This window comes from Urocampus carinirostris, chromosome 20 (genome assembly GCF_059441175.1).
Source record: "Urocampus carinirostris isolate Australia breed hairy pipefish chromosome 20, RoL_Ucar_1.0, whole genome shotgun sequence".
NCBI classification, from domain to species: domain Eukaryota; kingdom Metazoa; phylum Chordata; class Actinopteri; order Syngnathiformes; family Syngnathidae; genus Urocampus; species Urocampus carinirostris.
The window spans coordinates 18,223,563-18,247,987 of NC_142368.1; the positions used below are offsets into that span (position 1 = coordinate 18,223,563).

A 24,425-nucleotide genomic window follows, 5' to 3' on the forward strand; every position below is an offset into this window, starting at 1 on the left:
GGAGGGCCAAAGAGCTGCATGTGGCTCCAGGGTCATTTTGCTGGGGTGTCGTGCTATGTCAAATAAATATAAATTCCTTCACCAATTCAGCAAAATGCACGTTTATATGCAGGGTTGGATAGGGTTACATTAACTTGATTACTTTCAATTACTTTTGGATGACTCCAATACCAAATATGCTAATAAAAGACAAAAGAAACTAAATATTAATAAAATGACTAAATTTTGTGCAGGCTTGGGGAGTAACGGAATACATGGAACGGCAAAAATGATGTTGGCAAGCTGTTTGGAATTATTTTCATTTTGTTTCTGTCGCATTTGATGTTAGTTTTGCCGGAGATCAAAGAGATCAAAGCCAGGAGAGAAAGCTTACCGCATGTTGTGAGTCATCACTTTATTCATATTTGGTTCCTTTTGTCTTTTATTAGCATATTTGGTATTGGAGTAATCCAAAAGTAATTGAAAGTAATCAAGTTAAAGTAACCCTACCCAACCCTGTTTACATGATAGTTCGTGATTTTTTTGCCCATTTTTCAATAAATTTTTTTAGTTTTTTTTTTTTTAGGACATTTCCGTTACTACTACGAAGTGCTAAATAATACAAACGGTCCTTCAAAAATAGCACTTTTTTGACCATTTATTTACTAAAATATTCATAATTGTAAACCTTTATTTTGAAAGGAAAGAAACTCCTGAAAATATTGGTCATGTGACACTGCTTGACTACATCTCCCAGCATTCTTTTAAACCGGAAGTGAAACTGCCCTTTTATATTTGTTTGGAATTTGTGCTGACAGGCGTGTAAACAAACGCAAAGACGCTAGCGTGCTAAAGAGCTAGTCGGTTCTTATTTTTCTTTCCCTAGGAATGATGAAAAACCGAACTGATGAAGAAGACTACTGGAACACCTCCAAATTTAAAGCTTTCACATTTGACGACGAAGACGACGAGGTGAAGCCGCATCTCATTTTACCTGAGCAAAAACCTGCGATAATGATGTTGTGACGGTTACTAAAATTGGGAAAAAACGCTTCAAAGTCCTTAAACGTTGATAATATTTACCAGTAATACTTTCACTCAGTCACCTGACGTACGCGTCATTCAAGACGAATGCAGTTTTTTAGGCGAATTCTATGAATGATAACGCTTTACCGCAGCGCTTCTCAATAATTTTCCGTCACACACCCCCTCGGAAGAAGAAATCCACCCCCCCAAATTGATCTTTTTTTTTAAGTGATCACATCATATTGGGGAGGTCAAAACAGTGATTGCTCGATATTGGTGGTGGCAGGGATGTGATTTTTCTGACTATAGTCGGAATTCCGGCTTTTTCACTTTCACTTTTTCATTTACGTAGCAAACAAATTTAAAATCCGACTGTCTCACTCTTACCTTTATCGCTCTGGCGCACCCAGGCGGCCGTTAAAAAAAATGCATAAATTGGCCGCATCATTGCACAAGCTGCAGGGTCTGAACTGCATTTGAACTGACCTTGCGGTGTTTACAAAAAAATAGGTATGTGGGCAAATTATTTTGTTATTTAAATCTTCTAAAGATGTTACTTAAATGATTAATTTAAGCATGGTTTTGGACAAGGAAATTGCTTAAAACCCAGGAGCATATAACATGCTTCGTTTTGCATTCACTTTTAATATAGGTGTACGAAGTGTTTTAACCCCTTTTTTTTATTTTTACACGTTCATGTTAGCGTAATCTTTCGTATGTATCTGGTCACCTTTTAGCCGGGGTTAGCTTTATGTTTACGTTAAACATTCAAGGTAAACATTCAGGGTGTTGGAACGGATTAAAACGATTTACATTATTTTTAATGGGAAAAATGATTTCGGTGATCGAACAAGGTTCTGGAACGGATTATGGTCGAGAACCGAGCTTCCACTGTATGCACAAGCCAAGAAGTTGCAGTCTTCCTCGGCGCATATATTCCAGCGGTCTAAATCTTACCTTTTGTACTCGGGCGCCGCTGGCGGCCGTTAAAAAAATGACATAAATTGGCCACATCACTGAATAAGCCGCAGGGTTGAAAGTTTGGGGGAAAAGTAGCGGCTTATAGTCCGGAATTTACGGTAATTCTCGTCTCCTGTCCAGTCCATATATGAAATGTCGACGTTTTCACTCGCAGCTGAAAGAATCCAAAGAGGCAGTGAAGAGTCTGCCTCAGTTGCTGGACGACGACGAACGGGATGACGTGGAAAAAGTCAGCTGGAGCGGCGAGCCCGTCGGAAGTGAGTCAGGAAAGTGACATCCGCCCTGACGTCCGTCCTGACGTCCGTGTGTCCGCCCCCTCCAGGCATCTCTTGGTCCGTCCGAGAGACGGCGGCGTCCGATCGCAAGTCCGGCGGAGATTGCGCTTTCCCTGCCCGGATCCACTCGGACTCTCCTAACCTGGTCAAAGTCAACTCGGGCTACTCGCTCAGCTCGCTTTTTAAAGGTAATCCTAAAAATTCTAACCGTGCAAAATGCGAGGAAATAGTACGTGGATTTTGTATAAAATCGAGTTCATTCTTAAAAGGATAGTATCTTCTTGTGGTAAATGATAATAGTTACATTCAAATACCACCATTTTCTTCTTTCATAGGGTAATGTGAGGTTTGGGATTTATTATTATATCCGGGGGACAACACTCCCGGTGTTCATTTACGTGTGAAAAGTGATGGGTCCCGGGGACTCGCATGCTCAAAAATCTATGGGTCCCAACAGAGATCTATGGGTGCCCAAAATTTAGTCTTACCGTGGTTGAAATTGTAAATCGGCGACAAATATATCATATAAATGTATATATTCATTCAGTTTTAATAATCACAGTTAATTGGTGATACAAAGCAGTTATCACTTCAAAATTTTCAGTTCATATATTCTTGGTGGTTTGCTGTCCCGCCATAGTTGTAATGCCTTCTCAAGGTCCAACCATTATCATCCTCCTCATAGCGTAACCAGGAATATAATTTAGTCCATTTGGGCAGAAAAGTCCTTTTCTTGCTAGTATTCTTTTATTTTCTCTCGTCGAATCGTTCGCTTCAAAACACGTGTTTTTCTTGCCTGCGCGATCTTTTGAAGAATTTCTCTGCCGTTTTTTCTTGCCGGAATCATTGCCGTTGTTACCACTTTCTGTGTTATGTTTCAACTTATTACCGACACTGAAGAAATGACCAATTTTTTGTTGATTTGCACTAGTACCAACTGTTTTTTCGGAGGCATACTTCTCTTTCACTCGGCAACCGCCACAACAATGACGTCATCCCGAAGCAACGAGATCTCGTTTGCTGAGATCGGTGCGAGACTAAAACAACAATGGCGGATTTGGAGTGCGGTAAATCTTTGTTAAAAAAAAAAAAAAAAAAAGTAATCGGGTAATAATGACAATTTGGTGTCAAAAACGTTGCGTCCCGGGGACGCACGTTGATTTGACCCAATGCGTCCTCATCAAAAATGATGCGTCTAGGACGCAGGGACGCGGGCAAACGAGAACACTGCACTCCGCTGTTAACATCCATGACTACTTCCGCAAACATGAGTGCATTGCGCGTGACGTCATGTGTCCCCTTGTGAGCATGCGTGACAGTTGGGGCGCGTTCACACAGGAACATCAAGTCGCACACAAGTTATTTCACCCAAAAGATCAGAATTGAGCATCAAACTCTGCAGTGTGAAGTTAGCCTATGTCAAGCAGTTACTATAACAAATGGACCATTTGAGAGGTACGAAAACAGATTAGCCTAAACTTGTTGTGTTTAATTTGGGTGATTCATTGAGCAAATTGTCCAAAATACCAATAGGACGACAGAGTTTCTGGTTGCAGGACGCAGCAGGTACCACATCTCATTTTGTGTGTTTTATTGCCGTTTTTGCCGATTTATTGCGTCACAGGAAAGTTCATGATAAGGAAATGTGGAAAACGGCTGGCCTCACATGTTGTGTTAATGGGATTCACTCTTTTGAAAGTGGTGTGTTCCTTCATAACGTCACAGGTCTACAGCAGAAAAGCCACATGGGTCAACCTTGAGAATAAATATTTGCATAATTGTAGGGAGGAACACTACAGGCTCTGTGCCAAATTGAAAAAAAAAACGTTTGGGAATACCTTTTTTAAAAGTTAAAACAAATCTGTCTGTCAAAAAGTCATAGGACCCTGCCTGAATCTAGCTTGGTTTGTTTTGTCAACAGGTAAAAAAGGTTCAAGTGTCCCGATGTTTGCTGACGGTAAGTCACATAGCAACCATCAATCGAATCATTGATTTTGGGCTAGCTTAATGTTAACAATATTTGCAGTGCTTAAAGGTCTTTGTGTGTAACTTTACGCCCCCCTAGTGTTTTAAAACACTAATTTACTAAACAAAAAACAATATTGTTTTGAAAAATAAGCAAAAATACATCCATCCATGTTCTTCTGCCTATCCGGCAGCTGTCTCAGCAGGGAAGCCCAGATCTTCCTATCTAAAGCCACTTCATCTAGCTCATCCGGCGGGATCCTTAGGTGTTCCCAGGCCAGCCTAGAGACATAGTCTCTCCAGCGTGTCCTAGGTCATCCCTGGAACCTCCTGCCGGCGGGACATACCAGGAACCGAGTGAGGCTTCCAGGAGGCATCCTTATCAGATGCCCGAGCCTCCTCAATTGGCTCCTCTCAATGCGGAGGAACAGCGGTTCTATACTGATATTCCCCCGAATGTCTAAAATTCTCACCTTATCTCCCTAAGGGAGAGCCCAGGTATTCTGCGGAGGAAACTCATTTCAGCTGCTTTGATCCAGGATCTTGTTTTTTCGGTCATGACCCACAGTTCTTGACCATAGCTAAGGGTGGGAACGTAGATCGACCATTATATCGGGAGCTTTGCTTTTCGACTCTTTCTTCACCAGTACAGTTCCATCCTACCCTCACCCATGAACAAGACCTCAAGATACTTGAATCCCTCCACTTGGGGCAGTGTTTCATCCTCAACCCAGAAGGAACATGCTACTCTTTCAGCTGAGAACCATGGTCTCGGGCTTTGAGGTGCTGATCTTCATCCCGGTAGCTTCACACTCGGCTGCGAACTGCTCCAGTGAGTGCTGAAGATCATGGCTTGAGGAACCCAACAGCACCACATCGTCTGCAAAAAGCAGAGATGCAATGCTGAAGATCCCTTCCATGCCAAGGCTGCACCCTAGAAATTCCGTCCATGAGAGTTATGAACAGAATCAATGACAAAGGGTAACCCTGGCAGAGTCCAACTCCCACTGGAACCAAATCCGACTGCCGGCATACAGGGACCGCACAGCCCGGATAAAATTGTGCGGAACCCTATACTCCCAATGCACCTCCTACGGGGCTTCCCAGGGAACACGGACGAATGCCTTCTCCAAGTCCCCCCCCCCCAAAAAAACACGGGTGTCAAACAGGCGGCCCGTGGGCCAGATCAGGCCCGCTAAGGGATTGGTTCAGGCCCGCGAGACGACGCGGAGGGAAGCGCAAGAGAAAGAAGAGCTGCAGGTTGAAATCTATCCACTTGATGTTGCCAAAGCCAGGTGCCTCTCACAAACGCTGTACTTGTATTTCTTTCTCTTTCTCTCTCTCTCATTCTCGCTCTCTTCCTCCCTTTTTCTCTCACTCTCTATCTCTCTCTCTTTCACGCTCTCTGTCTCTTTTTCTCTTTCTTTGTTCCTCTTTGTCTCTTTCTCTCTGTCTTTTTACCTTCTATTGCTATCTCTGCCTTTTCCCCTTTCTCTCTTCTCTCTTTGTCTCACTGTCTTTTTACTTTCTTTTGCTCTCTTCCTTTTTCTTCCTTCTTTCTATTTCTCTTTGGATTTCTTTCTTTCTTTCTCTTTCTTTCCTCCTCTCACTATTTTTATCTCTTTTGTTTCTCACATTTTCTCTCTCTCTCTCTCTCTCTCTTTCTCTCTTTCTCTCTTTCTCTCTTTCTCTCTTTCTCTCTTTCTCTCTTTCTCTCTTTCTCTCTTTCTCTCTTCTCTCTCTCTCTCTCTCTCTCTCTCTCTCTCTCTCTCTCTCTCTCTCTCTTTCTCTTTCTCTGTCCCACCCTTTCCCTTTTTTTCCTTCTTTCTCTTATTTCTTTCTTTTTTCTTTCCCTCTAATCTACTAGTCTGGCCCCCAAGAGAACGTTTGTTCTATCGTGAATTTGACACCCCTGGTGTAGACTGTGCAGCAGAAATACACAACAACATAAATGTGCATTTTATAAATAATCGTAGGTCGATATATTTGTATTTATTCCACACATGAGCCTCAACTAAAAGGGACCTGACATGATTGTCTGTCATCTTGCTGCTACGCATACCGAAAAACCTAAAGACTTGTTAAAAGCTGGGCAAGAAAATAAGGAAAAAAAGTGCTTTAAGGCCACTTTTCATTTCCGTAGTTTGTATTTTTCCTTGCGCTTTTTGACACCCTTTTTCAATTGCATGACAATGCGGCGACATCTGTTATTTTTTAGATAAGGGGTCTCAAACGCAATCTACTTGGCGAGCTAAGAATTATTATTAAAATCAATCGATAAGTAAAAAATGAATCCATAATTTGGGCTGCACTTACTTCAAAGAGACAGGGTGTAAAATTTGACCACTAGATGTCGCTGTCGTGTTTCGTGCCATCGAAAACGAGTGCTACAAACTAAACATACTACAGAGACTTAAAGTGACTAAAAAAAGCGCAATTTTCCTCCAAATTGTTCTGCCCAGCCTTTCCATGGTTTTAGGTTTTTGAGGGTACCCTTAGCAGCAAGATGGCGGACAAACATGTCAGCTCCTCGAGATGAGCCTCGTGTTATGTAAAGTTCCTCGACCTACGAGTGTTTACAAATACACGTTCACATGATAGTTCATGTATTTTTTTTTCTTGTTTTTCAAATCATTATATATATTTCTTTAATGAATACAGTTTTGTCTACAGCAAGGGGGCGCTAAATAACACACCATGTCTCTTTAAGGCCCTTGTGGAAATTATTGGTAGTGTCTGTAGAACTTCATTGCTGAATGGATGCGTTTGAAGACCATCACATTTTAGATTTTTTTTTTTTTTTAATTCCTTTTTTTTTTCCTTCAAAGCGTTCGGTGACCCACCGGGCAGACTCCTAGCTCCGGAAATCCAAAAACCCAAAAGTGAAAAGCGGGTCAGTATTCATCCAATCACAGTTGGAGGTTTATTGTTAATATTTTGTGACAATCTTGTCTTGTTGTCAGGATCTTTTTGGCGATTGGTCCCCTGAAGAGACTGTCAGCAGGATGCGGCAAGGAAAGGTACCATATATAGTCGCATGTAAGCTGAATTTAGAACTATGAAATAAAATACTGAAGTCAGGGGATCGGCTAATATGGACATTAAACAAAATGAACACAAGGGGGCGTAAGACAAGCTCTGCAGTGTCCTCGTTTTCCTCCCTTACCCAATGTCCTCTTCCTGTTAAGTCAACCAGGGCATCCTAATTGTGTACGAGAGGCACCACATCTCATTTTAATTTGATTTACCGTAAATTCCGGACTATAGATAAACCGCACCCACCACATTTTAAGAGGAAAACCGATTTTCTACATACACAAGCCGCACCTGTATATAAGCCGCATGCGCCCACATTTAAACATGTAACACAAACACAAAATTAACCCAAACCCGACTTCAAGTCCCGCGATTGAAACTAAATGGGGGGGGGGATTTTTTAAGGGGTATTGTTCTATTTTCTTTATTATTTATTCATTATCCGTTATCGGTCAGTTCATAATACGCTACAAAGCCAAGGTGCTGGGACACTTACTCTCAGCCAAAAGGCCGAGCTAAGGTCCTAGCCTCGGCTAGCCTCAGTTCAACAACCACAGCCAAAGGCCGAGCTAAGGTCCTAGCCTCGGCTAGCCTCAGTACACAACCAAATGTGGGGTTTTTAAGGGTTATTGATCTATCTTCGTTATTCATTATCCATTATCCGTTATCGGTCAGTTCATAATACGCTACAAAGCCTAGGAGCCGGGACACTTACTCTCAGCCAAAAGGCCAAGCTAAGGTCCTAGCCCTAAAGCCTTGCTGCGATCATTGCGAATGCACCGTTCCCGGAGGTACTGCAATACCGGGCCGATGCGTGGAGTGGACAGAGCAAGCTCATATTCCATCTCCGAAATGCAAAAATCAAAGAGGCCAAGCTAAGGACCTAGCATCAAAAGGCCAAGCAAGGCCAAGCTAAGGACCTAGCATCAAGGCCAAGCTAAGGACTTGGCATCAGCACATCTGAAACCTAAGCCCTAGATCTTAACAGCAATCAAGCATATTCATCATACGATGTCCTTCATTTAAGTCCACAGTTCAAAAATCACAGCCGGCAAAATGAATGGAAAATGATACCGGTACTTAAAGTTTGATGCAGACCTGCAGAGTCCAGGTCCCGTTGAAAGTGATCCAAGGAAAAAAGTGTATATTTCCAAAGGTAAGGGTGGGAAAAATATATCAGATGAACACATTTACTCACGCAACTCCTTTTTCTTTAACCAACTTTTTACCCCCTCATCTTTCCTTGTTTGTCCCTCACCTTTAGCGGTCCCCACTTAAACTCGGCACCCCGCGTTTGTTCCGCCCCTCATTTTTCTTTCACCCGATCAAAACATATCAGAATAAGTGTCTAAAATAAATACAAATAAATTCATTACAAAAATATACAGTTGCAAATACATATTATACATGGGTTGCACATATTTACAAAGAAAGACGGTACACCGAGAGAGTTTTCAAAGCTTTAATAATAATAATATAGCTTTGACAGGGCAGTTAATGGTAGCAACACTCGAGCCCCGCTAGCGGCCGTTAGAAAAATTAAATAAATTGGCCGTATCGCTGAATAAGCCGCAGGGTTGAAAGTTTGGGAAAAAAGTAGCGGCTTATAGTCCGGAATTTATGGTAGTCTGTTTCATTGCCCTTTTTTGCCCTTAATGGATACCAAGAAAGTTAGCGATAAGGGGAAGGAAAAGTGGAAAACAGAAGGAAATCATTGTAAAATACTAAAATGGTGAACAAGTATCTGCCATCGAAACAGTTCTTAAAGGTACAGTGAATGGTTTAAAATAGTTTTATTTTTACATTTTTTACTAGTTTGTTCATCTTTATTATCCACAAATTTGAATAATTATCGTTGGGTGAGTACTCATTTTCGTAAGTGGTTATTTAAAGCAGTTTTAGGGGTTTGGTTTATATGCGATGTAGGTTAACCCCTGAGCTTTCAGACTGTTGATAAACAAAGTTGAGTGTTCACATTGTCACTGAAATACGTCATGCCACATATCATTGGAAAGCGCCAACTCTTGGGATTCAAGATATGATGACAATTTCAAAATATACTCATCACAGAAACATCAAATTAGTCTGAAACAATATTCGTGAAAACTATGAAGCCAGTATGGCCGATCTAAAAGTGCTGGGACACGATCCACCCTGCAGTCCAGTGAATCCAACCGTCAAAAATATTTACTCCAAAACACAAGATAATGCCGACGGATTAAAAAAATTGCCTAAAAGCATTCCTGCATAGTTTGTGGTAATCTGTCTGCTTTCCATAACTCCCCTTTAAAAATAAACAGATTCACCGGATGAGTTCTGATATAGCTGTTAGCCTGTGACCTTTTAATGGACACCACTCTTGGCCAATTGCAAGCTTTACTTTCACGGTACTTAGCCTGTGACCCTACCTATGAGGGCCTGAATTAAAACAAAACATCTTGAACTCCTTCGGCTTCAAAATTCTTTAGCAAATAGTGACCGATTCAATTGTGAATGGACACATTGATTCGCTAATGAAATTCTCAACATCATTTTACACAATATTACAGGCTGTATTTAAATCGGAGCCAAAAATACACGTGCGCAAATGCAAACTGGGATCCATTTTTTTTGCGCGATTATCACGCGCAAGTGCAGACAATCACTTTTGGAAAGAGGAAGTCAAACATTTACAACTCTTTCAGGATGTCTAAAAAATGGCCGAAGTAAAATACAGTTTTTAAGGCTGTCATGGCCACTTTTGGAAACGCCTTTAGAAAAATGTTTAAAATACATTGTTTACTTTTTTAGATTGTAATCAAATTTGATAGGTATGAGGTAAGGGTTCAAGCTATTGTCTCACCTGTTTTCCAGCTAAGATGTCTGTGCTACACAAATCTGCAGGCAATTACTTGCAAAAATATTATTAGCACTTGCAGTAATTATTTCAGTTTGGGGAAAAACCTGAGTGTTACCTTTCAAAATTCTCCAAACAGTTACTTTGGGTATGTCTTGGATTTGGATTTTAGGTGAATTTGACAGGAACGCTAAGGGGTTAATATCAATGTTCCCTCTAAGCTGCGTGTGTGCGCAATTGCGCACTACCCAGAGCTTTTCCGCGCACAAGAAAATCTAGCCAGCTCACAAAAATGAGGGCTCGAAATTGCTAATTAAGAAGCGAATTACGTCATAGTTACAGTGCATGTAGGTAAAAATACACGGGTTCCCCTGACGTTGTGTTCTAAATGCGGTATTTTGAAGTCGAGTCGAAGTAGAACGAAGTTGACTAAAGTCAGTAGAGTTTTTCGAGAACCGTCTTCTTCGGCTCGGCTCACTAAAAGGAACCGGCTCTTTCGGGTCCTAAACGGCTGTTCAGGTTGTTTTTGTGTCTTTCATCCCTATATGACCAAATATTATGTAAAGTTATGTACAAAATGACTTAAAGGAAGGGGGAATATAACAAAAAAGAAAAAAACTACCGAAATGAAAAAGTAGTGAAAAGCTGAGAAAAAAAACAAAAAAAAAGGAAGCGGAAAAAGAAGGAAAAATTCAGAAAAAAAAACAGAAAAAAAAGAAAAGAAGGAAACAAAGGAAAAAAAGTAAATGGAGAACAAAAAGAAAAATAACAGCTAGGAAAAAAAAAACACAATGAGATTTTTTTTAAAGGAATTAAAATAAAATAGAAAAAAACAGGGAAAAAGAAGCAAAAGTTTGTGTTGCATTCAAATAATTTCCAATTATACCAAGTCAATATTGTACTTCCACTAAAAAATGTAATTGAATACAGTTATGTATCTCGCAACCGACTAAATAAGCCCCCAAAAATGTTAATATTATGCGACAAAAGATACCAGGAAAAAAAAAATGGAAATCATGTGAAAGAATTGTTGTAAAAACAAATGACGTTTGTAGGCCGTACAACCTTTGCAATAATACATTAGTCAATTTATTCAAAAGCGAAAAAAAAAATTGCATTCTCGGAAACTCAGCAAAATGTAACTTGATGTCAAGTTTTGGACATGTTTGATAATGACTCAGTTGCCACACTTGGGATTGCTGTTGCTCACTGTTGTTTCAAGCGTTGCTCACCGACTTTGTGTAAACGCTCAGACCCGTGGAAAATTACAGGGGACATTGGTTAATATGCGACCATAATTGCTATGAGTGCGTTCTGTGTGTGTTTTGTGTGTAAGGCCGTTTCCTTGGAGCGCTTCCGTTGCCTGCAAGACAAAATGTGGCTGCTGGATTCAGCCGTAGGGACTCACGACGGGAACGTCATTACAGCTGTAATATTCGTCGCTTTTTCTTTTTAAAATTCTTTCCCTGGAGGAAGTATATTGATGACCATCTTCTCTCTGCAGGTTTTGATTTATCTGAAGAAAAGTTTGAGCAAAGGTGGGTCCACATTTTTTGCACAAAACGAGTTGATTAAAAACAGATTTTTACCGTTAATTCCAGACTACTTTTTCTTGGCGGCATGACAAAAACGGCACAACACATGGAAAGGTTTCAGACGCAGTTTTCGAGGAGAATTAGTCTTCGCTTTTGCCAACTTAATTAATATTAAACATAAGAGGAACAAAGTCGGATGTTCAACAGTATTTCATTCAATAGTTACAACATACTCACAATATTTCAAGTACATTTTCACCCACAAATGAAATCCTCAATTTATAAATCTGGAATCTAGCATCAAGGCTACACTTCTCTTTCGCGTCATTTTCAGGTCACTAAAGTTTCCTTAAATCCTCGAGGAACAATGACAAGCGATTGCAATTTTGGTCCATCACTGTGGCAACCATCAATGACCGCAGCAGAAGAATCATGTCTGCGTTGCAATCTGGCACTATTCTCTTGTTTAGAAATACAGTGGTGCCTCTACCGACAAAGGCATTTCACGATACAAAGTCAAATATACAGTACAGTATGCACTGCAATTTGTTGCTCCTGGAGTTCTACCTGGCAACACGGTAAATTTCCGTGAATCCTGGTATGCTCTTCGTGTCCCCTTCCCACTTTGTCAAGTCTATTGTACGATACCACTACGAAGAGCTAGCCTTCACAATGGACCCTTAGAAAGACATTCAAAAAAGTGGACAAGGAGAAAAGAAGAGGAGGAGACTTTTTCTGGCCAACATAGCAGGAGATAATAAGGGATGATTTAAGTACAAAAACACACACCGCCGTACTGAAGGAGTTCAGAGACAACAAGATAGAGGATGCAGCCATCATTCCATCAGCCCAAATTAAAGACTTTTTGGCAAATTCCCATGAAGTTTCAGAATTTGTGGAAATAAATCACCCCAAAAAAAGGGTTGACAGGTCAGGCTATCGCTCATTACAATGACGTCTGCTACGCGCAAAAGCAGACGTCATTGGACCAGTTCCTTATAAAACAGGAGCCAATATTTTTATGATTTCCTTTATCCTGTTCTTACGTTATGTGCCTCTCATTTTATGTATTTTGCTGTAATTTAATTTTAATATGGGTTTGTTTCTTGTTCTGATGCTCTTTTATGATTTATTAAAAAAAATGATGAAACTTTTACAGGGCTTAGAACGGATTAACTCATTTACATTCAAAAAGCATTTCTACTTACAAATGTTTCAGGTTACAAAGCTACTCTCAGAACCAATTAAATTCGTAAGTGGAGGTACCACTGTATTGGGCTCACATATCACGCGTCGCAAGCCTCATTTCTGTTTTCTTTTGGTGCCGCAGTAAATATAGGTTGGTCTTTGTTATCGTCACCTCGAATGGTCACATGATCCGAAAACACGGGACGTAAACAACTGGGAGCAGAACTGAAACTGACGAAGCCGAGAACGGAACCTTAGAATGTATGAAATGAAATGGTATTTTATCTTTTGCCCGCAGAGGTTTTGGTCAGCGAACTGGCGTTGAGGCAGTCTGCTCTCAGACATTTTGTCAACTACTTGAATGAAAGTGGCGAGGATGTCCTGCTCATGGACGTGTACAGGTCTGCCCTTTTGTCACTTATCTCACCGTTAGCTGTCATTCTCTTTGTCACCACTAGAGTACACCAGAATGCAGGATCATTTAGCTAAGGCAAACTCAATTGCACAAGGGGCCAAAATTCAAAACTCACTTAAGGTCGCGGGCCAACCAGGATAAACATTTATTGAACACACTTAAACTGAATGTTTTTGGAACATAAATATGAATAAAAACAGACAGGAATATTCAATTTAAACCTTAAATCACTTATACAGTAGTTATTATTTTGCTGTAAATAAAAATGTCTTGTTAAATTATACAACTTTCTCCAAGTTTTTATCAATACTGTCAAAGTTAAAAGCTTTACCTCAAGTTTAAGCTCTAGAACAGGAGCGGTGAACCTTTTTGACCCAAAGAGCTGTGATAGCAATATATATGTTATTTTTTAAAATGTATTTAATTTTAATTTTTAGAGAGCCATACCATATACGGTACTTTAAGACACATTTCAGCAAAATCGCCAAACCTCCTCTCCAGACAAAGTGTATTTTTTCAGCACATTTTATTTTACTGTACGGCGTTAGATGATTTGATCAAATGTATGAAATCAAAATAGTTCCAGAGCCTTTGTCTCATATCAACAAATACATCGCTTAAAACTGGTCACCCTCCAGTAATTACTTAAGATTCGTCAAGGCTGATCTAGACCTTCATTTTTGTCATAGATAATGGTTTAGAAATAATAATAATAATAATAATTTCCTTTTATTGTCATTCTTTGTAACCATGCACACAGAACGAAATGTCGATACACCTGACCCGTACAGTTAAACTGTAGCGAGCCGATGCAGCCGCAGCCAAACAGGGCGCAGCCATTTTAGTCATTAGGTGAGCAAACCCCCCATTCCACCCCTTAATGCTGAGCGCCAAGCAGGGAGGCAATGAGTACCAATGTTGTAAGTCTTAGGTATGACTCGGCCGAGGCTCGAACCAGCGACCTCCCAGTCTCAAAGCGGGCGCCCTACCATCTAGGCTACCGAGACAAGGTGCAAGCAGAGTTCTAGTGTGAAAATGTCACAAAATACTGCAAACGAGGATACTGACTTATTTATCTTTGGTGTAGAAGGCGCCAGGCAGATAAGTGCGCTGTGTGCATCGCTCAGCCCACCCCTACCGCTCACTCAATCAAATAGCTCGGTGTGTTTGGCTGGCGTTGCTTGTTGTTTAGAGGTTCTCTGTGGGTTTTTATCATTAAGTGTCTCAACAGTGACCCTAAAATGTTCAATGAGCTTACATATAAAGCAGGGATGTCAAACTCAATTGCACAAAGGGCCAAAATTCAAAACACACTTAAGGTCGCGGGCCAACCAGGATAAACATTTATTGAACACACTTAAACTGAATGTTTTTGGAACATAAATATGAATAAAAACAGACAGGAATATTGAATTTAAACCATAAATCAATTATACAGTATTTATTATTTTGCTGTAAATAAAAATAGCTTGTTAAATTATACAACTTAGAACTTAACTTAAACAACTTAATATTGTATTCAAATTCCTTTGCTCCTATGTCAATGTATATATATTAAAAAAAACGTAAATATCCCAAAAGATTTTGCTCTCCTTAATATATCTCCTGTCAAAAGTAGAAATATAAACCTGGAAACATACATAAAACATGTATTTTTCAGAAATAACAATTCTAATCATTCCGTTTTCTTTGCTCTTATGACTCTGATTTGATCATTTGCTCTGATCGCAGCCGGACACTGTGTAGTTCTTCGCAGTATTGTGTTTTCAGCACGGCGAAAAGGGTATAGTATATATATAGTATATAGCAGGGGTCGGGAACTTTTTTGACTCAAAGAGCCATAAAAGCAGAATATGTTAATTTTATTTTGGGAAAGAGCCACGCCATATATTATGAGACAAATTTACTAAATTGCTAAACCCGCGCCCCAGACAAAAGCTTAGTCTTCAGCACATTTATTTTTGATGATTTGATCAAAATTATGAAAAGAGAATAATGTCCCAAAATCAACAAACATACCACTTTAAACTTGTCTCTTTCTTGCAATGACTCAAGATCGGTTAAACTCATTTTGACCCTTTTTTTCATACATATTGGTTTCAAAACCAGATGCAAGCAGTTATTTTGTAAAAACGTGACAACATTCTGCAAACAGGGAGCCTGATGTGCTTACTTTTGGCGCATACGGAGTGGGGCGAGAGATGGGAGGGAATGCTTGCACTTTTTGCATAGCTCCACCCATCCCTCCCACTCACCCAATCAAATAACTTTAAGTTCTCTTCTGGTGTTTTGGCGTATTTACAGTTTGTTCTGTGGATTTCATCATAAGGTATCTGAACACTGAACACAAATTATATAGTGAGTTTTTGTATAAAGGATTCGTTAGCGTTGTACAGCCAAAACGAGTTTTTTTTTGTGTGGCACCTTCACTGTAAATCGTAGTGAAAACGTGCCCTATACATTCTGAAAAGTACTGATTTATAATTCAGTTTTGGTTTGCTTTGTGTGTATCTGAACTGAATATTCTGGATTTGTGAACTATAATGGACAATGGTAGCTGTTTGGCCGTACCTCTTGCCATGATCTTTGATTTTTGCATTTCGGAGATGGAATAAGAGCTTGCTCTGTCCACTCCACGCATCGGCCCGGTATTGCAGTACCTCCGGGAACGGTGCATTCGCAATGATCGCAGCAAGGCTTTAGGGCTAGGACCTTAGCTTAGCCTTTTGGCTGAGAGTAAGTGTCCCGGCTCCTAGGCTTTGTAGCGTATTGTGAACTGACCGATAACGGATAATGGATAATGAATAACGAAGATAGAACAATAACCCTTAAAAAACCCCGAATAATGTAAGAGTTTGACACATGTGAGCTAAGGCGATACTGATTTGAGTTCAAAGACCGGAATAGCGAATGTCTGGACATTATCAGCTAAAATAACCTGTCGACTTTATGGTGTAGGATAGCGGTCGGTGTCAGCGTTACATCCTGTAGGATTTTAAATCCTCGTTTTTGTTTTCTTCTTTCAGATCTCTCGGGCGTGCGGAGGACGCGGCGGTAATTGAATGAAACATTTATTACACATTTACATGTAATGATGTGAATATTTAAAACTTAAAGTGATATCGAACAATATGGCTTTTTTTTGTACTGTGGTAACGATACACTTTCATTTTCAAATTGAGGCTTGAAAAACGTTATTTTCTTTGGTTTAACGAGAGTATTAGCAGGATTGTAAAATAAGATTTTCTAAAATAAAAAAGATTTAAAAATGAAAACTGATTCATAGATAAACATAAAATAACTTGATTGAAGCAACATTTGTTGTCTCAGGGGCAATTTCTGTGGTAACAATACACTTCTATAATAAGGCTAATAAACATAATTTCTTCATTACCATGTTTTTTAATTATTTTTTTTACAACAGCAAGTTAGTAAATGATCAAATACAAGAACAATTTTAGGATTATTAATTAAAATAAAATACCCCCCAAAATATTTTAAAAAGGAAAAATATACAAATAATATTAAAAAACAAAATGAAAAAACATGCGTTACCAGAAGGGCAATTTTAACTGTTGTGGTAACAATACACTTGCATTAAAATAAGGCTTATAAACATGTTTTGGGGACAAAATATCCGCCTTTAGAACATTTCAATTTTACGGATTTATTTAACGAGAGCAATAAGTTATATTCTAAAATAACATTAGATAATCTGTCACGGTTGCCATGGCGCCCAATTGGCCCCGCCCGTGTGGCGCCAGCTGCGGCTTGTTGACAGATAGGCTAGGCTTTCCGTCTATTCAAACTCTGTGACCTTACTCTTCTTTTGTCAGTCCGTCAACGAACTTCTGCCTCGCAAGACGTGGGTTTTGACTCGGTCCTTTTTCCTGATGGTATTTCCTGTCCGGTATTGTTCCTGTCTAGTTTGTCCTGTTTAATTTCGATATCCTGTTTTGATATCAATCCTGTCTGTCCCGTTGTTTAATATCGGTTTCCAGTTTTGTTCCCGTCTAGATTGTCCTGTTGATTTTCGATATCCTGTTTTGATATCAATCCTGTCTGTCCCGTCCCGTCTGATATCAAGACTGCTGCCTAACGAGCACGACTCCCCATTTCCCGTAAAATAAAAGGCTTGTGTGAAAAACGTCACGCATTTGGGTCCTGATCATGTTCCAATTCATGACACAATCTTTCGATTCAAAAAAGTTAAATATTAATATTTAACATGGAAGATATTCCAAACACTGCAATTTTGTTTTGTTTGGTTTTGGTTTTTGTTTTGTTTGTGTTTGTAAAAAAGCCACAATGAAATTTAAGTTATGAAAAAAACATTTAAAATGATTACAAATATACACAATAAAATAATATCTTGAATCAATAAGTAAAAGAAAAAAATCCCATTATCACAACATGTGAAGCCAGCTCCGAAAAAAATATATTGTACTTTTTATTTCTGTATTTCGTTTTTGCACCAAAGTATTAATGATTAATCGTGGTTCTATTTCTTTGGTGTTTGAATGGCAACAGCTGCTTCAGTACAAACAGCATCTGAGCATCTCGGATGAAAAGAAGAGGCGGGACTTCCTCAAGAGCTGCCTCAGGTGATTGACAGCTGCTCACAAGAGAGAACGGAAAACAAGCGGCTTCTTTTCAATTTAGAATTTCCTTTTTTTTTTAAGTCTGCAGTTCTCTCCAGAAGACCAAGTCCAGGTCCAGGATCAGGTCTCTCTGCTGGAGCGCCAGATGCTCATCGAGGTCTGTCCACTCCAACTTTCGCCCTTTCCTATCTTTCCCGTACGCCGATCGACATTCTGTGGTTGCACCAGGATACGGATCGGCAGGCCGAACAAAGCGGCAAAGTGGAAATCTTCCAAAAGTTTCCCCGCAAAGCTTCCATCCTCCACATGCCGCTCATCACCACTTTGTATTACTGCTGCTTCTACCACAACGGGCAACCCGAGGTCAGTTACTCGCAGTCAGGTGAGGCACGGGGAGCCCGTGCCTCACCTGTCGTCATGGAAATAGAACATTCAAATGATATGAATCCAGGCACTTTCTACGGAACACAACAAACCTATCAGTGATAATTGAGTGTATAATAAACAGTTTGTCTGCAGGGGAACTTCAGTAGCCCGCTGAACATCCGGCAAAGCTTTAAGGTGAGTGGGACCTTCCTGATTGGGCAGCAATGTTCCCTCTAAGCTGCACAAGCTATCCTGCGCATAAAAATCAGAGCTCGAAATTATTTCACTGGAAAACTCGGCTAGAATTACCGTGCAGGCAGGCGAAAAGAATGCAAATATTATCTGCGGTGTTTTAAGCGCGATATTTTGAAGTCAACGTTAGCACGAGATTGAGGAAAGTGTGCATGTGAGCTTGTTATTGTGAGAGAGTGGAGACAGGGTTTGGCGTGGTTGGAGTAGTTTTTTTTTTTGAAAAAGTATTCTTATTTTGGTATTTATTTTTTATCACTAAGAGATTAGGATGTAGTGCACAGGTGTCAAACAGGCGGCCCGCGGGCCGGATTAGGCCCGCTAAGGGATTGTATCCGGCCCGCGAGGCAACGCTGAAGGAAGCGCAAGAGAAAAATGAGCTGCGAGTTGAAATATGTCCACGTGATGTTGCCAAAGCCAGGTGCCTCTCACCAATGCTGTTCTCTCTCTCTTTTTTCTCTTTCTCTCTCCCTCTCCTTTTCTATCTCTCTCTTTCCTTTTCTCTCAATCTCTCTCTCAATCTCTCTTTCTCTGTGTGTGTCTTTTTACCCTATTTTCGCTCTCTTCCTTTTTCCTTTTCTCTTTTCTCTCTCGTTTGTTTTCCCTTCTCTTTTTCTCCATTTCTTTCTCTCCTCTCTTTCTCTTTTCTCTCCTCTTGTTCTCTGTTACTAATTTTCTTTGGATTTCCTTCACTCTCTTTTTATCTCGTTTGTTTCTCACATTCTCTCGCTCACTCTCTCTCTTTCTCTTTCTTTGTCCCATCCGCTCTCTTTTCAGCTTCTTCTCTTTCTCTTATTTCTTTCTCTCTCTTTTTCTTTCTCTCTAATCCACTAGTCCCCCGAGAGAGTGTTTGTTCTATCATGTGGCCCTCGAGTTAAAATGAGTTTGACACCACTGATGTAGTGTGACAAATGAAGTTTGCTTTAATTATCTCCTGCACAGTTAGACCACGTAGGTACGCGACTTTTCTTACCTATGTGACTACGTCTATGTAGCCGCGCAAGTTTCCGTCTTTTTTTTTTTTTAGAGAAGCGGCTCATTTGGCTCAGCTCCTTTGGCTCCAAAATGGATTCAAGATTGTCTTGGTTGCTTGTGTCCATATATTTCCAATTATTATGTAGCACAAAATAACTTGAAAAGGGAAAAGATAGAGCAAAAATAGACAAGGAATAGAAAAGGAAATAAAATAGAAAAAACAAAGAGAAAAAAGAGAAAAGGAAAAAGAGAGAAAATAAACAGAGAATAAAGGAAAAAAGCAAGGAAAATGAAAAAGCTAGAGTAAAACACGTAAAAAGAAAAGAATATAATTCCATAATTTATGACAAAAATATTTTACCAGCGTTAACTCAGCCGATTGTAACTCGATTTGATATCAGGTTTTTAACATGTTTGATAATGATTTGGCTGGGAGTAGGGATCGGCCGATACGGATTTTTCAGGGCTGATACCGGCGATGAATATTGAGAGGAGGCCGATAACTGATATTTGGGGCCGGTCTTCGTTTGGCGTAATACATTTTTGATCATTCAAAAAGAAAATACAAATATTTGCTATCAATTCAACTTTCTGAATTTTTCAACAGTAAATAAATTCGAATTTCACTAACATCATCTAATCTTTCACTTAAACCAAAAACTAGCTCAAATTAGGCTGAGCAGCAACTTGTATATAGGTACATAAAAACTTAAATAGCTCCCTTTTACCTCAGCCTAAATGAATAAAATACAATGCAACCAACATCTTAAATTGACATAAAAGAGAAATTCAACAGAGTGCGCAAATTGAAAAGTGTAGGCACTCTTGTTTTGAGCCAGATTGATTAATGTTATGATAAGAGCTCATCACTTCCACTTTAGCGTGTTTTTTATGCTTTCTCACACGCTTGATTGATGAACTCATGTTATAATAAGAGCTAATTTATCAGTCTGTACCTCTCTAAAAAAGTTAACTACACTTTTTACGTTATCTTTAATCACACACCCGCTTTTCTATCACGGACACAGGCATGTCAGGACACATTTCTTTGAGCTCTCTCCTTGTTCAGTGGTTCCGCCCCAGTCGCTCATCCAATCAGAAGGGAGCGGAATGGCTAGCAGGTGGGAGGGGGGGATTTTTCAAGGTTATTTTATGAGAGCAGGGCCGTGAGTGGGGATCAAAGAAGCAGGAGAAACAGACTTGATAATCGGCTCGTGAATGAAGAAAAAATATGCCGATACCGATCCCCGTCAACTTCCCAATTGGCCGGCCTTATAATCGCTCAACCCGATTGATGTTTTTCATCGTCATTCAACGTAAGGCTCGGAGCCGTGGAAGTTTAGAGGGAACGTGGAGGGATCAGCGTGCCCTTTCACATGTCATTCCATCTTTCTATTCGGTTCCTTTTAGATATCAGAGAAGCAGTTCTTCGTGACGGCTTTGAGCGCTCGGGCCAAGCAGAAAGCGTGGAGCGACGTGGACGCCCTCTTCAGCAGTCGCAGTTGGCTGGGCTTCACCAGGAAGAAATCGCCGCTCGCCTTCCAAAAGGTCGTCGACATCCTGCACCGAAACTCCGCCCCCGTGCAGGTGCCTTCCAATCGACACCCGCGTGTGTTATTGTATTGGGGGTGGGGAAAAATATTGTCTCGGAGCCGGGACTAGAAGATTAAAGTGAAAGAAAGAGAAAAAGAATGAGCATGAGAGAGTAAAAAATAAGAAGAGAGAGGAGCAAGTAAAAATGATAGAGATAAAGGGAAAAAGAGAGAAAGAAATATATAGAGGATAGAGAAAATGTCAGAAAGAGAAAAAGGAAGAGGGAAAAATGAATGAGGAAAGAAACGGAGAAAGAGGGATACAAAGAATGAGAGGGATAAAGAAAAACTGAGAAAAAGAGAGACTAAGAGAGAAAAAAAAAGAATAAGAAGAATGAAATAAGAGTGAGAGAAAGAGACAATGAGAATGAAAGGGGGGATACAAAGAGAGAAAGAGGAGGAAAAAGAGATTGAGAAACAAAAGTAGAGACACACAAACAAAGATAGAACGTTAGAGAGAGAAAGACGGGAAGAATAAGAAAATAGTGAAAGACAAAGAGACTGAAAACAGAAAGAAAAAGATGAAAAATAGAATAAAAACAGAAAGAGAAAGAAGACAAAAAAGAGAACAACATTCAGAGAAGCGCAAGAGAAAAACAAGCTGCAGGTTGAAATATGTCAACTTGATGTTGCCAAAGATAGGTGCCTCAAACAAAGACACTGTACTTGTATCTCTTTATCTCTTTCTCACTCTCTCTTTCCCACCCCATTTCTCCCACTCTGTCTCTTTCACTCTTTTTCTCTTACTTTGTTGCTCTTTGTCTCTGTCTTTTTAACTTCTTTTGCTCTAACTTCATCTTTTCCTTTCCCTCTTTTCTCTTTCTCTCTTCATACCCTTTGCGCTTTCTTTTCTCTTTTCCCTCCTTCTGTCTTTCTATTTCTCTTTGGATTTCTTTCTTCCGCTCCCTTTCTTTTCCCCCTCTCTCGCAACTTCTCTTTTTATCTCTTTTGTTTCTCACGCTCTCTCCCTCTTTATCTTTCTTTGTCCCGCCCTCTCTTCTTTTCCCTCTCCCTTTCTCTTATTTCTTTACCTCTCTTTTTCTTTCTCTTTAATCTACTAGTCCGGCCCCCGACAGAATGTTTGTTCTATCGTGTGGCCCCCGAGTTAAAATGAGTTTGACACCCCTGTTCTAGGTCCTGCAGGCCTACGTGGCGCTGGTGGACGACGCCCAAACCCGGCTAGCGCTGGCCCACAAACACAAATGTCACGATCTGGTCATCGAGGTAAGAACCGGTCCCTGTCCTCGGACTGTGACCCCGGATCACGTGACACCCCCTTTCTCCCGATCAGACCTACCGAGACTCCAAGGACCGGCTGCTGCTGCGAGAGTATCTGGGGAAAGTGGAGGCCGGGTCGGCGGCCGAGAGGAAGATCCGACAGCTGCTGGATAATCCGGTGAGCACATACGGCGCGGTTTTAGTCTCAGGCGGACCCTCAGGGTCTTATTTCTCTTACTTTTCAGCAAATCCGGTGGAAGAACTGATCCCAGACCCGTTTTTTTTTGGTCCATTCTCAAAACGTACTTTAAAATACAGATGTGAATTTCTACTGCCTGAGTCCAGTCCTTTTTCCTCTGTGTTTACATGAAGTGCCTTACCTGCACCGAATTCCATTTTAAATTAGGGGTACAGTTGAAATAGCCCCAGACCCGTTCTTAAAATAACTCACCAGTGCCGGGTCATTGTGATTTTCTAGTCAAATGTTTTTTATTGGTTGACTATGTCTATTTAACTCTATTTTTAATCATGAACCTGGTTATTTTTGGTATTCAAATACAGTTCTTGGGCTTCATTGACAAAAATATATTTGTAAGCAATTGAGAATACAACGATAATCTATTAATGTATTAAACAAATGTATTCAGTTAATATATTTTACAGAAATTACAGCAAACTCAAATTTGAATGTGCCTTTTTTAGCTAGCTATCAAGCCACCTTTTTAGCTTTGTAGTAGTAACTAGCTAGCTATTTACATATTATTGCATGCTATCTAGCTAACATGTTACCTTTTTTGTCGTTATCAGGCTAAATTTTGGCCTCCCTTCTAGCTTTCTATCAAAATAATTGACTTTTGGTGAGAGAGGTCAATCATTTACAACTCTTTCACAATGTCTAAAAAATTAAGTAAAATACAAATTTTCTAACATTTAAGTGCAGTAGTGTTTGTCCCCAAATGGCCACTTTTGGAAACACCTAAACCTATCCCTACAAAAAATGTGTATAATACAATGTTTAGTTTCTTAGATTGTCATCCAATTTGACAAGGTACCAGGTAAGTTTCCAAGCTATCGTCTCACCTGTTTTCCAGCTTGGATGTTTTAATTGCATTTTATTGCAAAAAAATTTAGACTAAAAACCTATTTCTGTGTGTTCTAACTCAGATTACACAATGTACGTAGCACTCGCAGTGATTATTTTACATTATTTCCGAGTCTTTTACCTTTCCAAAGAGTTCAAGAACAGCATTCAATTTCTCTGATTTGGATTTTAGGCGAATTTTAAAGGAACATGAATGGGTTAATGACGAACTATAGACTAAAAAAATATATTGCTGTGTAACACAATTGGACTTCAAATGCTATCACTGTAATATTTGACCACTAGATGGCACAATATTTAGTAAGGCAACCAAAAACACCTGCTACAAGGCATAAGGAAGAACACAAGCGTGTTGTTTTGGGGGTACCTCTAGGAGGCGCTAAATAATACACAATAAAACCATCATATGGCCCGTTCAAATAACGTCCTTGTTATTTGAGTGCTGTAGTACGATTGGTTATGCAGATAACGGGCAGTCTACCTCAACCAGGATATTTTTATGCCCCAAGGCATTGTGGGATTTTTACTAGACAAATACAAACTCGAGTTTACTTGCTTAATAGTCGGTATTTTTCATGGACATTTCCATTTTATTTTTCATCCCCCGAGTGAAAATATCGGTTGTATCCGACCATATATAGTGTTACGCTTTAGTCTACGGGTTTGCAAGGTGGTGCCCATCGGCGTCAAGTAGCTTCTGAGTAGCTCGGGAACTGTTTTTGAAAATATATCATGGGTCATGGTGATTTTCTCGGAAATCTGATTTCTAACTGGCATGAGTGGTTGACTATTTTAACGTCTAATAATAACTTGTTGTAATGACATAGTAACAACATTGTAATGTTATTTTAGAGAGTAACAAAAAAGTAGCTCACTGCTTCAATATGGTTGGTCACCCCTGCTTTAGTCTATGTCAGGGATGTCAAGCTCTGACCTATCTGTTTTGAGATTGTTAAAAAATGTATTTTCAGTATCATGCTTTATTATTCAGCTAGTAACCTACCCTACATATTTATGGTCTCGGATAACATTTAATCGCAAAACAATAGTGGGGATTTTTTATTGTTTCCATGTTTGGCATTGGAT

The 24,425-nt window shown here is 39.8% G+C and overlaps 1 protein-coding gene and 2 pseudogenes across 1 annotated transcript; 2 read left to right on the forward strand and 1 right to left on the reverse strand.

Annotated features, from left to right (window-relative positions):
• Positions 1–756: 756 nt before the first annotated feature.
• On the forward strand, positions 757–22,568 carry vipas39 (VPS33B interacting protein, apical-basolateral polarity regulator, spe-39 homolog). Its single transcript, XM_088325289.1, has 18 exons — positions 757–951; positions 2,141–2,243; positions 2,309–2,449; positions 4,183–4,218; positions 7,055–7,119; positions 7,190–7,246; positions 11,435–11,527; positions 11,603–11,636; positions 13,120–13,222; positions 16,263–16,290; positions 17,767–17,840; positions 17,919–17,994; positions 18,066–18,200; positions 18,357–18,398; positions 20,838–21,014; positions 22,154–22,243; positions 22,311–22,415; positions 22,483–22,568. Exons 1-18 carry the CDS (start codon positions 868–870, stop codon positions 22,501–22,503), a joined length of 1,464 nt encoding a protein of 487 aa, XP_088181415.1. The 5' UTR covers positions 757–867; the 3' UTR covers positions 22,504–22,568.
• Positions 8,032–8,171, reverse strand: LOC148346455 (U2 spliceosomal RNA; annotated as a pseudogene).
• Positions 15,822–15,911, forward strand: LOC148346456 (U2 spliceosomal RNA; annotated as a pseudogene).
• Positions 22,569–24,425: the final 1,857 nt, after the last annotated feature.